Source organism: Trichosurus vulpecula, chromosome 3 (genome assembly GCF_011100635.1).
Source record: "Trichosurus vulpecula isolate mTriVul1 chromosome 3, mTriVul1.pri, whole genome shotgun sequence".
NCBI lineage: Eukaryota > Metazoa > Chordata > Mammalia > Diprotodontia > Phalangeridae > Trichosurus > Trichosurus vulpecula.
The window spans coordinates 61,177,966-61,192,230 of record NC_050575.1 but is presented as its reverse complement, the minus strand read 5'-3'; the positions used below and the strand labels follow the sequence as shown (position 1 = coordinate 61,192,230).

Here is a 14,265-nt window from a genome sequence, read left to right as displayed (position 1 = left end):
ACTTTCCAAAGCCCCTTTTCATCCATTCTCTCATTAGTAGCGTTCATCTATTTATCACTTTTAAGGTTTGCAAATTGCTTGATCATTATAACAACGTTGGGAAGCAGATTCTATTATTTGTTTCATTTCATAGATGGAGAAAGTAAGGCAGAGAGTGGTTAACTGGCTTGCCCAGGATCACAGAGCTAGTTAAGTGTAAAAGGCAGAATTCATACTCACATCTTCCTGACTCCAAGTCCAGTAATCTGTCCACTGTACCGTCTAGACACTCCTCATAAGAGTCTTACCTCTCCCCAGTCAGGTAGGAGGGGACAGAGGCAGATTCAGCATCACTAATGTCCCTGCATCCTCTTCTTGGCATTCCCCAACACATTCATGGTGTTGTATGGAGAAGGTTAGATAGGACTAAGGACTACAAAGGAGCCTTGGGGGAAGACTTGGCTAGCCTGAGCTGTACCTAGGAGGGGCTATCTGGGTCTTGGACCAGGGCAGAGATTTCTCCACCCAATGTCCTTAAGGTCAAATTGAGTCCACCATCCCCCAGTTGAAATGCCAGCCCTTGATTCATGCTGAGTATCAGATTTCCTTGGGGAGGGTTGTTGGCCGGCTGACTGAACCCCCTTATGAACTTGAACATTGATGGGCCCTGATTTTCCTCCCCTTGTAGCAGCAGCAGGAGGCGCTTCCTGATGAGGCGGAAGTGGTGGAGGAGCCGGTTGCTGAAGTGACTGAGGTATGGATTCATTTAACTGGTTGTACACACAGGTGCCTGACTTTAGCCCATTTCCTGGCTGGCTACTATCTCATGAGGGATTCCAGGTTGACTATGGGTTCTATTCTTGAAGGAAGAGGGGGTGTTGCCCAAATGTCTGCCCTTTCTCCTGTTGTTGAGACATGTGCCCTTGTTCACACAGAAAGAAACATACTACATGCAGGTACATAGCTGTACATATAGCACACAACACCATAGGTACTCATCACAGGCAACGGTGAAACCTGCAGTGCCTAGCCTTCTCCCAGTGGAATCAAGTCCAGATTCCTTAACCTGGCATTCAAGGCCCTTCACAAGCTGACCCACCCTGTCTTTCCAGCCTTATATGTCTGTCCACTCCCCTTCACTTCCTCTGCTGCTCTCTCTAATGCTCCTCTCTTTGTTCTTTGAATAAACTATGCGTGGTTTTTTGCTTAAACTTGGTACCCTCTACCTTGAATGATATATCCTTCCCTTCCTCCCCCGACTATTTAAACCAAGTTTGTACAGCCTGTGTCGTGCCAAAAGATTTCAGGCAGCCCACAAAAAATGTAGAGGAAAACATCCTCTATATTTTTCGCGGGCCTCCAGAAATCCTTTGATGTGCTGCAGATGGCCACAGGCCAGAGGTTGTGCAGGCCTGATTTAAATCTAACTCAGCTCCGGGAATTCTCCCCTCTCTCCCCTCTTCTCCATACCTCCCATCTCCCTGCACATAGGGATCTCTCTCTTCTCTGGATATCTTCAGTACTTATTGGCTTCCCCACTCACTGGGCATTTAGCACATTCTGACTGGTAGTTGGGTTTTTTTTTTTCACATGTGCACAGTCTCCCTAACTAGATTACAAGATCCCTGAGGAAAGCTGGGTTTTATTGACCTCTCTATGATGTAGCATCAGTCCCAGCCCCTTCCCTGAGAGCAGATGCCAAGAAATTCTTTTAAAAAATTTTTTTCACCCCAATTACATATAAAAACAATTTTTAACATTTGTTTTTTTTTAATCTTGAGTTCCAAATTCTCTACTTCCCTCCCTCCCTTCTCTTCCCCTCCCCCCTCCCTGAGATGGTAAGCAATTTGATATGGGTTATACATGTCAGCAGCTCTTTGATGATTGGGAAAATGATAACACCATACAGGTCCCCATGTATCTGCCACATCCCTCAGCCAACCTTGGCAGGAGGAATAGTATTTCTGGCTGCTCTTGGTGGTCTTTATGCTTGTACTAGGGGAAAGAGGACGGGAAGTTGGAAAGAGCTGGGCTTAATGATGCGCTGGCTCTAAACTTTAGGTCTCTCCTAGTCCTCTCCATGGTACCTTCTATACTGGGGTGGGGAACCTGTGGCCTGTAGGCCACACGTGGCCTTCTAGGTCCTTGGGCGTGGCCTTTTGACTGAGTCCAAGTTTTATAGAACAAATCCTTTTATTAAGGGGATTTGTTCTGTGAAGTTTGGATTTAGTCAAAGGACTGCACTTGAGGACCTAGAGGGCCACATGTGGCCTTGAGGACCTAGAGGGTCACATGTGGCCTCGAGGCCACAGGTTCCCCACCCCTGTTTTATACCTACTTGAAGGGTTCTCCTTCTCCTCTTTTCTCTTCCATTTTCCCCCACTTCCAGTTTTCTTCTTTCCAGCCAATTCTCTTCTTCCCCATTCTCATCCTTCCTCTGACATGTACTGTTTTCTCCTGCTTGCTTCATTCCCACTCCCTCACTATCCTCCTTTTTCCATTCCTCTCTTTCTCTTCTTTGCTTTCCTCTCCCAGGCTTCTTTTTCCTTCCCCATCCTTCTCCCTCTTTCCCTCACCTTTCTCCTATTCCCATTCCTTCTTTCCCTTCTCTCATCTTCTATCCTTCCCTCCCCCTTTCCCCCATACCTCTTCTCTTCTTCCCATCCCATTTCCTTCCCTTTCTCCTACCTCTCTTTCTCCCTCTCTCTTCCCCTTCTCCTGTTCTCTCTTCTTCCTCTCCTCTCCCTCTTTTATCCCTTTCATCATTCTCCTCTCCCTCTCTGCTTACCCGAGACCCTGTCCTGATCAATGGTTGACTGAGTCCTTGTTCCCTGCCAGGACTCTGTGGGTGCCAACCCTGTCCAGGTCGAGGTTGGAGAGTTTGATGAACCTGTAGAGGAGACTGAGGAAGTTGTAGCAGAAAGTAAGTAGTGGGAGGCCCAGGCAGACTCCTTGACTTTCCCTGACTGGGGGATGGGAATGGAGAGAGGTCAAGCACCTAGTAAAATCCTTTCCCATTGGAAATTGTGACAAAAGTCCTTGGGGAGCTAGAGACCCTGGTGCGCTGCTGGAGAGGGATAAAAGCAGGCCCCTGCCTTAGCATCCACAGACAGGGCGCTGGGAATGAGCGCTGACGCTCGGTGGCCTGGACACACTCTAGGGCCTGGGAGGATCTATTTATAATCGGAGACACTCATCAGTTCTGTGAGTGAGCAGGAAGGAAAAGTTCACAATAGGAAGTGACATTGTTTCTGAAATCCCCTAGAGTTCTTGCTCTGCTCCACCTTTAGGCCTGGGCCGCATAGCGTATTTATTTTTAGTCTTCCCTTATTCTCCTCCTTCCTCTGCTTCCTTGGCATGAACTGAGTCCCAACCCAGACCCTAAGACACAGCCCTAACACTGGTTCCATATGAGCCCTGACCCCAGCCCCAGACTTAGCCCCGACCCCCTGCCAGCCCTTTCACAGATCCAGTGTTCCAGGGAATCCCGGGTGAGGGAACGTAGATGGCTCAGTGTAAATAACTCAAAGCATTTATTCAGTGGGTGGCAGGTAAACAGCACCGTGGGCATGTCCAGAGGCCCTAATGTATATCCTCACCCCTTTCCAGATCCCTGCCAAAACCACCACTGCAAACATGGCAAGATCTGTGAGCTGGATGAGAACAACTCTCCCATGTGCGTGTGCCAGGACCCTACCAGCTGCCCTGCCCCCGTAGGAGAGTTTGAGAAGGTAAGGGGACCAGGGATGATGAGAAAGAGGGAAAACAACGGGACTGGGATTTAAAGCATCCCAGATTTTCTACTGGTACAGCTTGGGGCAGCTAGGTGGCGCAATGGATAAAGTGCCCGACCTGGAGTCCAGAAGACTCATCTTCCTGAGTTCAAATCCGGCCTCAAACACTTATAATCTGTGTGACCCTGGGCAAGTCACTTAACCTTGTTTGCCTCAGTTGTCTCATCTGTAAAATGAGCTAGGGGAGGAAATGGTAAACCGCTTCAGTATCTTTGCCAGGAAAACGCCAAATGGGGTCACAAAGAGTCAGACATGACTGGAAAAACTCAGCAGCTTGGGGCTCAGTTGCTAAACCCTTCTCTGTGCCTGGGCATCACACAGGACCCTGACCCCAAGGGGACTGGCAAGTGGAAATATCAAGGAGGCAGACTGGGTTCAATATGAGGAAGAACTCTGAAGGGGCTAGACTCTTATCAAATCATTCAGCATCCATGTATCCATTCACTCCATCAATCGCAGGTTGGTACCATTTCTCAAATGCCTAATGTGTGCCAGGCACCTAGTGTGTGCTGAGTACTGAAGACACGTAAGGCTGGAAAGGTCATTTGGAGTCAGTTTGTGGAGGATATTGAATTCCAAGCTAGGGAGTTTGGTATCAATGAATTATCAAGACTTTGTCAAATAAATATCCCTTTTCTTACTTTGGGTGGATGAATGCGAATCTGTTCTAAGCGCCAGGGGTGGGAAGGTTGAGAATAAGAGCCTGTGACTCTTTAAAGTAGCTAGAGCCTCAGCGGAATATCCATGGCATCGATGTCTATGCCCTAGAGGTTGGTAGAAGGGGCCGTGAGGGAACCAACTTTGGACAGGAGCTAAGCGTGATGAAGCCAGCAAACGGCTCCCTAGAACAGATCCCAGAGCTCTGTCACTCAGTTAGCCTGTTCTCTGGGTGGTTCTTGTATTTCACCCTCTTTCCTTCTGTCACCGAGTATAATCCTTTGGAAACCCCACCCTTTGTCTCAGAAAGGAAGGAGACATTCATACTGCCTGGTAGGAGCAGGGGAGAGTCTGAAGATGGTTCCTTTTAGCTCCAGGGCAAGAAGTAGTGTTCTAGCAAAGCAGAGACGAGGAAGAGCCCCGGGTGGTGTTGGGATGTAGCTGGAATAGTCATCTTCCTCCTGGACAGAGTCCATTTATGTTTAGAACCAGCTTCCTCCCTCACCAGCATCAAGTCTGCAGAGAAGCCAGGACTAATACAGGAAATGGTTATAAAAATGTAGGTCCCTAAGTGGTTCAGGGACAAAATCAAGGTTCTGGGCTAGCAGAATCTTCTGGAAAGATCCCGGGCCTTGGGACTGGCTCTGCCTTTCCTTGGGCAGAACCTTAGGTTTATCTGTCCAAGAATGGAATGGACTGCACTGGGAGGGAACAAATTCCCCAGCCTTGGAGGTGTTAGGATGTTGCAGGTAGGATTGTGTTTCAGTTAGAGGTTGGTCTAGGTTCTCTCCAAGGTCACTTCCAACTCTTAAGAAGCTGTGATTAAACAAGTCTTTGGGCCTTAGCTCTCCCATCTGTAAAATGGAGAGGATGTAATGCTTGTTCATTTGGTTCAGGCGTATGATGAGGACCAGATGAAATAGGAGGAAAGAAAGTGCTTGGAATTCCAGTTGTCCAAGCTCTTCTCTGTCCTGTAGGTTTGTAGCAATGACAACAAGACTTTTGACTCCTCCTGCCACTTCTTTGCCACCAAATGCACCCTGGAGGGAACCAAGAAGGGGCACAAACTCCACCTGGATTACATTGGACCCTGCAAATGTAAGTGTCTCCTTCTAGTCTTCAATATAATGGGAAAGGTCATCACGGGGGGAGGGGTCCTTAGTGAACTGGAAACTCAGTATAAGTCAGCAGTGCCATCTGATAGCTAAAAGAAAACCTAAAACTAACTTAGACTAATTAATTAATCAAAGCCTGGTGTACAGCCCTGCTGTCCTCTGCCCTGGGTCAGTCCACTGCTGGAGTACTAGGCTCACTTCTGGGCATCACATTTAAGGAAGACCATTGACTAGATGGAAAAGAGCGTGACCAGATAGTAAGGGCACTGGAAATTATGCCCCAAGAGGATCATTTGAAGGAGCTGGAGAGATTTAGCCTGGAGGAAATCAGGGTTAAGGGGAACATCATAGCATCTTCAGGTATTTGAAAGGCCAATATGTGGAAGAAGATGGAGACCCTAAGCCACAGAAGGATAAGTGGATAGAATAGGAGAAAAGGCTGAAAGCAATGGGAAGGGGCAGCTAGGTAGTGCAGCGGATAGAGCACTGGTCCTAGAGTTAGAAGGACCTGAGTTCAAATCTGGCCTCAGACACTTATTAGCTATATGACTCTGGGCGAGTCACTTAACCCCAATTGTTTAAAAAAAGTGATAGGAAGAGAGCTTTTAGTTCAATATAAGGGGAAACTTCTTTTTAAAACAATTACAGCAGCTTTGGGCAGTTGTAAGCTCTTTATCTCTGGGGGACCTAAAGCAGAGGTTGATGACTTCTTATCAAAGCCATGGTCAAGGGAGGTTCAAACTTCAGGTCTAGTCTGAATTAGCTGAACTCTAAGGTCCTTTCCAATCGTTAGGCAATGTCTGTGGCTCAGATATTGGCAAGGCAGGTGACAGGGAGAAGAAACACCTGGATTTCATACTCAAAGGCCTCCTTAATGTTTAAGATAACCTAAGTAAACGCAGCTCCGTGAAATCCTGCTGGCTCAGCTCTTCAGGTCCAGGCAGGCTGCCCCTCCATCATCTGAAACACTCAAGTTCCAACCTGCTTTCCCACACCCTCCCCTCTGCAGCTTGTGATAATGGCCTCATTGTAGGCCTCAGGCATCTTGGCACCAGGTGGCACCAGGGGATTGCCTCTCACTGGCTTCAGGCGTGTCTGGCGTCAGAGTGGTATCAGGGAAGACAAGGCCATTCTCTTTCCCTGAATCTGGCTATAGGGGTGCAGAACGTGAAATGAAAACTGGGGTGGGAGCTAAGGAAGGCATCTGCTCTGAGGAAGATCTGCCCTAAGGGAGCTCCCTACTCTAGGGGTCCTTAACCTATAGTCCATGGACTTGCTGCTGTTGGGTTTTTAATGTTTTGATCATTATATTTCACTCTAATCTATTTCTTCTGTAATCCTATATATTTTATTTTATGCATTTAAAAATTGTTAGAAGGGGACCATAGATTTCCCCTGATTGCTAAAGGGGTCTATGACAAAAACCATTAAGAATTCCACTTCTGGTCCATGGTAAGGGATGAGCAAGAGAATTGAATTTCCACCCAACCTGGCCCAAATACTCAGGATAGGGAAGCTTGCCTAGGCCTTGTGAACAGACCGAGAAGTTTTAGTGACTGCAGGCTCCAGAAAGAAGCAGCTAACAAGTTCTTAGGGAGCACTGATAGCAGTGGAGTGTTCAGAGTGAGGGATGATAGCTCTGTTCTGCTTTGCCTCGGTTGACCCTATCTAGAGGTTTATGTCCACTCATGGGCACCAGCAATGGAGCCTGACCACAAGGAGGAGGAGATGGAAACCATGTCATAGGAATCATTCCCATCAAGGGAATGAGTATCTTGGAGAAAAAAAGACGTGTAGGAGACTTATAGTAGCTCTCTTCCAGTATTTGAAGGGCCAGCCTGTGGAGAAGGGATAAGCGTTTTTCAGCTTGGCCCCAGGGGACAGAGCTGGGAGCCATCAGGGGGGTTCTAAAGAGGCAGATTTCAGTTTGATGTGAAGTGAAACTTGTAAGAATTAGAGCTCCCCAGAGGTGGGCTGCTGCCTTGACTGGCAGTGAGCCCCTATCCCTGGAGGTTCTAAGCAGAGACTGAATGACTCCTTTGGGTGGGGAAGAATGCTGTAGGAAGGATTTTTGCATTCTTGGATTAGGGGACCTCTGGGGTCTGTGATTCTATGGCAACAAAGCTGAGATCTGCAGTAGGGAACCAACCCCAAGGACCAGTCACAGAATGGCATTGGGTTCTTTTATGCCACATAGAGACTCAGGATAGTACCCAGGTACTTCTGATCCCCTTGAAGAATTGTGTCCCTCCAGCTCCCACTTTCTAATTTCAGTCTTCTCTCCCTGTTTCATACACAGAAGTCACTAAGTTTCCCAGCTGGTGAACCCTTAGCCAAGCCCATGCCTGCTTTCTGCTTTTTCAGGGCATACACAGCGTGCAGACTACATTCTAAGGGACCAACCATTCTCCCCTGGGAAGTGCAGTGCAGACTTTAGGAGAGGGTATTTGGATAGGACTTTCTGGGTTCTTTAAGTAAAGTTACTTATGGGAATCCTGTGGGTTAGAGCACATTGGATAGAGGAGGAAGCTCCTTGCTCAAGTCATACAGGGCCAGTTAGCGATGGAAGAGGGCACCAGTGGCTCTGGAGTCTGGTGTTCAGACATCCATGACCCCCAGCCACCTGAGGAGAACTGGGCTGTGGGCTGATGACCCTGCTTTTGAACTCTAGACATTGCCCCATGCTTGGACTCTGAGCTGAGTGAGTTTCCTCTGCGCATGCGTGACTGGCTGAAGAACGTCTTGGTCACCCTTTATGAGCGCGATGAAGACAACAACCTGCTGACCGAGAAGCAGAAACTCAAAGTGAGTGACCCTCCAGAATGTGGGTGTGGGAGGGCATGAAAATGCCCCAGCTCCCAGTGCCCTCTGCTCAGGCTTCAGTGCATGTGCAAGGGAATGGCCTCTTTCTACCAATGCCCCTCCCCCCCCCAACACGCACTGGAACCCAGGGACACACCCCCACCCCCAACCCCACACACAGGATGGTCCCCCTGACTTCCCAAACTATCAAACTTCTTTGGAGAGAAAACCAGAGCATCAGGGGAAAAAACATTGGGCCTGGAGTCAAGAGCGACCTGGGTTCAAATCTCATACTTAACCTCAGTTTCCTCATTTTTAATATGGGGATAATAGCACTTACTATGACCCCAACTAAGCCCCAGGCCTCTGCCTGGCCCTGCTTCCACAGGTGAAGAAGATCCATGAGAATGAGAAGCGCCTGGAAGCTGGTGACCACCCCGTGGAGCTGTTAGCCCGGGACTTTGAGAAGAACTACCAAATGTACATCTTCCCTGTGCACTGGCAGTTTGGCCAGCTGGACCAGCACCCCATTGATGGGTAAGTTGCTCATCTATAGCTGGCCCCCTTGCCAGCAGACCAAAGACAATCTAGTGCAGTGGACAGAGCCCTGGATTTGGAGTCAGAGAACATCATTTTCCCTTCTCTCTGGGCTTCAGTGTCCCGCTTTGTAAAATAAAGGATTCATTAAGATGTCCTTCCAGCTCTGGAGTCCTTTGTTTTCAGTTCTAAGGTCCCTTTCCCTCAGGGCTTTCTAGAATTCATTTCTTAGTTTGGCTGAGAGTCCTCTAGTCATCTCCAAATCCCACAGTCCCAAGCTGAGGAACTGTTGGCTAAAGTGAGACTTATGAGCTCTCTGTGGAGTTCAGTTATCTGTATTCTCCAGGAAAGCGGAGCTGGACAGCTTGGGTCTATAGGTTGGGAGATTGGGAGTGAAACCTAGTCATAGGACTCAGGATATGATATGGGGAATAAATGATTTTCTGCTTTAAAGAACAAGTCACTTCCTGGCTTTTCCAGGGGTCAAAGGACCTCAGCATCTGACTCCCCTCCTTCCCAATTCCCTGCTAGGTACCTCTCCCACACTGAGCTGGCCCCTCTCCGGGCCCCTCTCATTCCCATGGAGCATTGCACCACCCGCTTCTTTGAAACCTGTGACCTGGACAATGACAAGTACATTGCCCTGGATGAATGGGCCGGCTGTTTTGGCATCAAGGACCGTGAGTGTTACTGGGCCACCGGCCCCTTTCCCCCACACCCATCACAGAGAGTGCCTTGGGACCACATTCGACTTCACATAGATTTCCCCCAGCTCACCTTACACCCCTGGGGAAACCTGCGAGGTTGAAGAGGAAGACAGCTGCATCCAGCACTCCATGGAAGACCTGCCTTGAGGCAGAAATAGATTAGAGGGAAAAGCTTTGGTTTGGAGGTCAGGAGACCCCTGTTCTCTTCCTGTCTCTGCCCTTGGCTCTTTGTGACCTTGAGAAAGTTACTTTCCTCACCTGCACCTCAATTCCCTTATCTTTAAAAGGAAGGAGTTGAACTAGATGAATAGCCCTCACTTTCTATTTTAGAATTTCTTGCACCGTAACAGCCTTTTGGGGTGGATGGAAGGGCATAGGAGCTTTCCCAAGTACCAAGCCCAGTAATGCATGTGGCCAGTGTCATGCTTAAGCATCATCAGAACCCCTAAAGCATTCAGAATTCTGTTCTACAGTTTTTATCATAGAGCCCCAAACACCTCATCCTGTGAATGTTCATCAGGCACTGATGGAGCTTTCTGAGAAATCATCCAAAACCCTTCAGATTTGGAACCTTCCTCCTGAACCTTAATCTGTGAGATAGCTGAACGGCAGATGCTGTTTTGTTCCAAGGCCATTGTGTCTGCCCTCGTCCTTCCACTGTAACCTTGGGCTGATCTCAAACTCTCTTGGACTTTGTCACCTGATTTAAAATCCTAGGATCATAGATTTAGTGCTACAGTGAACCTTAGAGATTGTCTAGTCCTTCCCATTACCCAGGTAGAGAACCTGAGCCCCTAAAAGGTCAAGCAACTTGCCAAAGGTCCCACAGGTGCTAAATAGCAGAGCTGGGGTATGAACCTAGGTCCCTAACTTCAAATTCAGTGCACTGATGAGGGTCTTTTAGGTTACCTAGCTTAGCTGCTTCACCCCAAACATGTTCTTGGGAAGAAAGGGGACATGTCAATGCCAAGTTTTGTCTATAACTCTGTCCCTCTTTTTTTCTCCCCTTGCAGAGGATATCGACAAGGACCTGGTGATCTAAGCCAGAAGCCCCCTTCCTGGTGGCCCAAGTTTTCTTTCCTTACCTCCTGACTTCCTATTTTCTTTTATAATTAATGTGTGTGGTTGGTTTGTTCTTTTTCCCTGGGGATGAGGTGCTAATATAGGTCTAAGATGTGTGTATTAACGGTGCTAAAAACCAAACGGAAAATGAAGCCGTGACTTTCTGGCTGTCTAACCTACCCTTTCTGAGGGCCGCTCACTCACTCAATTACTTCTGCCACTCTTCTTCCTCTTCTTCATTCTTCTGCAGCAATGCTTACTGATTCCATGGTGTATGGGGAGCAACTCCAGTCCACTTTGACCCATCCTACACAGCGGCCCTCCTTTTTGGTTCAGATCCACACTCTTATTTTTAAAACTGAATAACTCACAGTCAGGTTCTGCAGCTCTTTTAACTCCAGGGCATCAGCCCCTGGCCCATGGGCGAGGGAGAGGAAGGGGATGAGCAAAGGACGTTGGGAATGGTGGTGAATTTAAGAAAGTAGTGGAATGGTCCTGGGTGAAGATTTCCTGGGGTCTTCCCCAGAGAAGGAGAAACGAGTATAAAGGAAAGCAAAAAAAAAGAAAAAAAAATCCAGAAGTACTTCAATTGAACAATAATTTGTCAAAACACAAGAAGAGAAAAAGAAAGAGAAAGAAAAGCAGAGACTGTACATTCAGAAACCATCACACACACCCAGGCCCTCCCTCCCCCTCACCCCACAAAAAAAATCTGAGAAAATGCTCCCCACTATTATTTCTGTCCCATTCCTCCAACATTGGGCTGTTTCTTCTGCTTCTGCTTAGTAGGACCCCCGCTAATTCCCTCAAGGCAAACTACCCCCTTGCTCTAGAAGCTTGTTTCTACTCTTTATCTTTAAATTCTTGCCCCCCTCAAGGAAGCCTCAAATTTGCATGCTGTTTCGGACAAAGGACCAAAAAAACCACCCCATGCCACGTGGATTTTGCTGTTCCACTGTGGTGGCTTTTCCCTCGAGGGGCTTTTCTAGCTTCTGTCTGTTCCTTGTGTGTGTATGTGTGTGCGTGTGCGTGTGTGAGGGTGTGTGTGGGGTTTTTTGTTTGTTTGTTTTTAATGAAGATAAGATCTTCACTGTGAAAGGGATGTCAACTCTCTCCGGAGATTGAGGACCCTTTCACCTCCAGTGTTCCATGTGCTGCTGCTTCTTATTAATCCTATACAGTCTTGCCACGTGGTGTGAGCAATCTGACAAGTTTCAGAATAAAAAGTAATTACTTGGAAACCTGCAGACTCAGCCAGCCTGCGCCTCATTTCTTCTAGCCTCCTTTATTTAACAACACGTCGTATCAGCTATATATATAGATCTAGAATGGCAGAGCTGAAGGGACCTTATTTCAATCAATGCTACAGGCCTTTATTAAATGCCTTTTAGTCATGTCTGACTCTTAGTGACCCCTTTTGGGGGATTTTCTTGGCAAAGGAGTGGTTCGCCACTTCCTTCTCCAGCTCATCCTTACAGATGAGGAAACTGAGGGAAGTAGGGTTAAGTGACTTGCCAGGGTCACACAGCTAGTAAGTGTCTGAAGCCAAATTTAAACCCAGGTCTTCTAACTTCAGGCCCAGCACTCTATCCACTGCACCATATAGCTGCCCTATTAAAATTATTAAATGCCTACTACGCTGACATCACATTTCCCCCCATCAGGATGTTTTTTTTTATTATAGTATTTTATTTTTTCCAATCACATTTAAAGACAATTTTCAACATTCATTTTTTTTGACAGATTTTGAGTTCCAAATTTTTCCCACTTCCTCTTTCCCCTCCACCGTCCCCATGATCTAGGTTACACATGGATCACGTTAAGTTTCGCAAAGGGTTTTACTTACGTTATGGCATTTGAGCCTTACAACAGACCTGTGAGATAGGATAGGACTTTATCCCAATTTTTCAGATAAAGAAGGAAATGGAAGCCTAAGGTCACAAGGCTACTAAGTTCCAGACGCAGGATTTGAAGCCAGGTTTTCCTGACTCAGTTTATGTTGCTGTGCTTGTTGGAAGTACAAAGGTGAAAGACGACAGGCAGTGTAGTTCATGATGGAATGGGCTTGTACTTGCCACCCAGCACGCCGGCATGGAGGCTTGCCCTAGTCAGACCCAGGACATGTATAAAACAGCCTGCCTCCTAGGGTTTGTCCTCCAGGACCTGGTGCTCTAGATAGGGTATGAAATGGTCCCAAACAGGTATACCTAGTTAAGGTGGAAAGAGGAAAGCTCCATAGTCATTGAGAAAAATAACTGTTGCTTAGTCGTTTTCTAGTCGTGTCTGACTCTGTGGCCCCATTTGGGAATTTCTTGGCAAAGATACTGGAGTGGTTTGCCATTTCCTTCTCAGGCTCATTTTAAAAGTGAGGAAACTGAGACAAACAGGGTTACATGACTTGCCAAGTGTAACAACAGTATGGCTTGCAGCTGCTGTGGGGAGCGAAAGACCAATGCTTCGGATACTTACTAGCTATGTGACCGTGTACCTGTCATTTAACCTCTTTGCCTCAGTTTCCTCATCTGTAACATGGGAATGATATCAGCATCTATCTCCCAGTGTTGTTGTGAGGATTAATAAGAGATAATAATCGTAAACTGCTTAGCAGAGTGCCAAGCATATAATAAACACTTAATAAATTTGAGCTATCATTTTTTATTACTTATTGATGGGCAGTTAGGCAGCACATTGAATAGAGAACCAGGCCTGAAGTCAGGAAGGCTCATATTCCCGAGTTCAAATTGCACCTCAGACACATACTAGTTGTGTGACTCTGGGCAAGTCACTTTACCCTGTTTGCCTCAGTTTCCCCATCTGTAAAATGATCTGGAGAAGGAAATGGCAAACCACCCCTTTATCTTTGCCAAGAAAACCCCAAATAGACTCGTGAAGAATTGGACATATCTGAACAACAACGAGTGAATTATTATTTATTATGCATGGGTAGATAGAGAAAGAGAAGAATCAAACATGATCCTGAGGTTTTGAAACTTTGAGCCTGGGAAGGCACAGACTGATTGGGCTCACGAGAAACAGGGAAGGAGCGAAGTAAGTCAGGTTGGGGGTAAAGAAAATAAACGCGACTTTGGTCCTGCTGAGTTTGGAGTCTGAAGCAGGACATTTCAGAGATGTTCCAAAGGCAGTTGGAAAAGCAGAAATGGAGCTCAGGGGTGAGATGGGCCTCGAGGACACAAGACACAGAAGGTCAGAGGTAGATGGGAACAGAACAACAAACCATATTAGAGCTGGAGGGAAACCTGGTGCTGCAGACAGAACAGTAGAGCTAGCATGGACCTCTACACATGGGATATTTGATTCCTCTACATGAAATGGCCTTTCTCCTCTTCCCCGATCCAAATCTGACCACATCTCAGAGCGGAGCTCAAAAATCCCTCCTCTTCCACGAGGAATTCTACAACCATTTTTAGCCCACATTGGTCTCTCCCTGTTTAGCATTTGATTCTACACTGACCGGCATTATTTAGGAGCTGTTCCATGAATGTGAATTTTTCTCCACAAAAGTTCTACAACAAGGCCTCATTGTGGCTCAGAAGTAGCCCTGGGTTCTTGAAGGCTATGCCAGAAAAGCAAGCTCCAGCATGTTCTACTGAA

At 47.1% G+C, this 14,265-nt stretch overlaps 1 protein-coding gene across 1 annotated transcript in view; it reads left to right on the top strand.

Moving 5' to 3' along the window:
- Positions 1-11,902, top strand: part of SPARC (secreted protein acidic and cysteine rich) — a 75,051-nt gene extending 63,149 nt beyond the window's left edge. Inside the window, exons 5-12 of the mRNA XM_036749119.1 lie at positions 668-733; positions 2,818-2,902; positions 3,589-3,710; positions 5,408-5,528; positions 8,217-8,350; positions 8,736-8,884; positions 9,416-9,564; positions 10,605-11,902. Of these exons, the coding sequence (XP_036605014.1) occupies positions 668-733; positions 2,818-2,902; positions 3,589-3,710; positions 5,408-5,528; positions 8,217-8,350; positions 8,736-8,884; positions 9,416-9,564; positions 10,605-10,633 (855 nt within the window). The 3' untranslated portion in view covers positions 10,634-11,902. The remainder of the gene's footprint in view (positions 1-667; positions 734-2,817; positions 2,903-3,588; positions 3,711-5,407; positions 5,529-8,216; positions 8,351-8,735; positions 8,885-9,415; positions 9,565-10,604) is intronic.
- Positions 11,903-14,265: the final 2,363 nt, after the last annotated feature.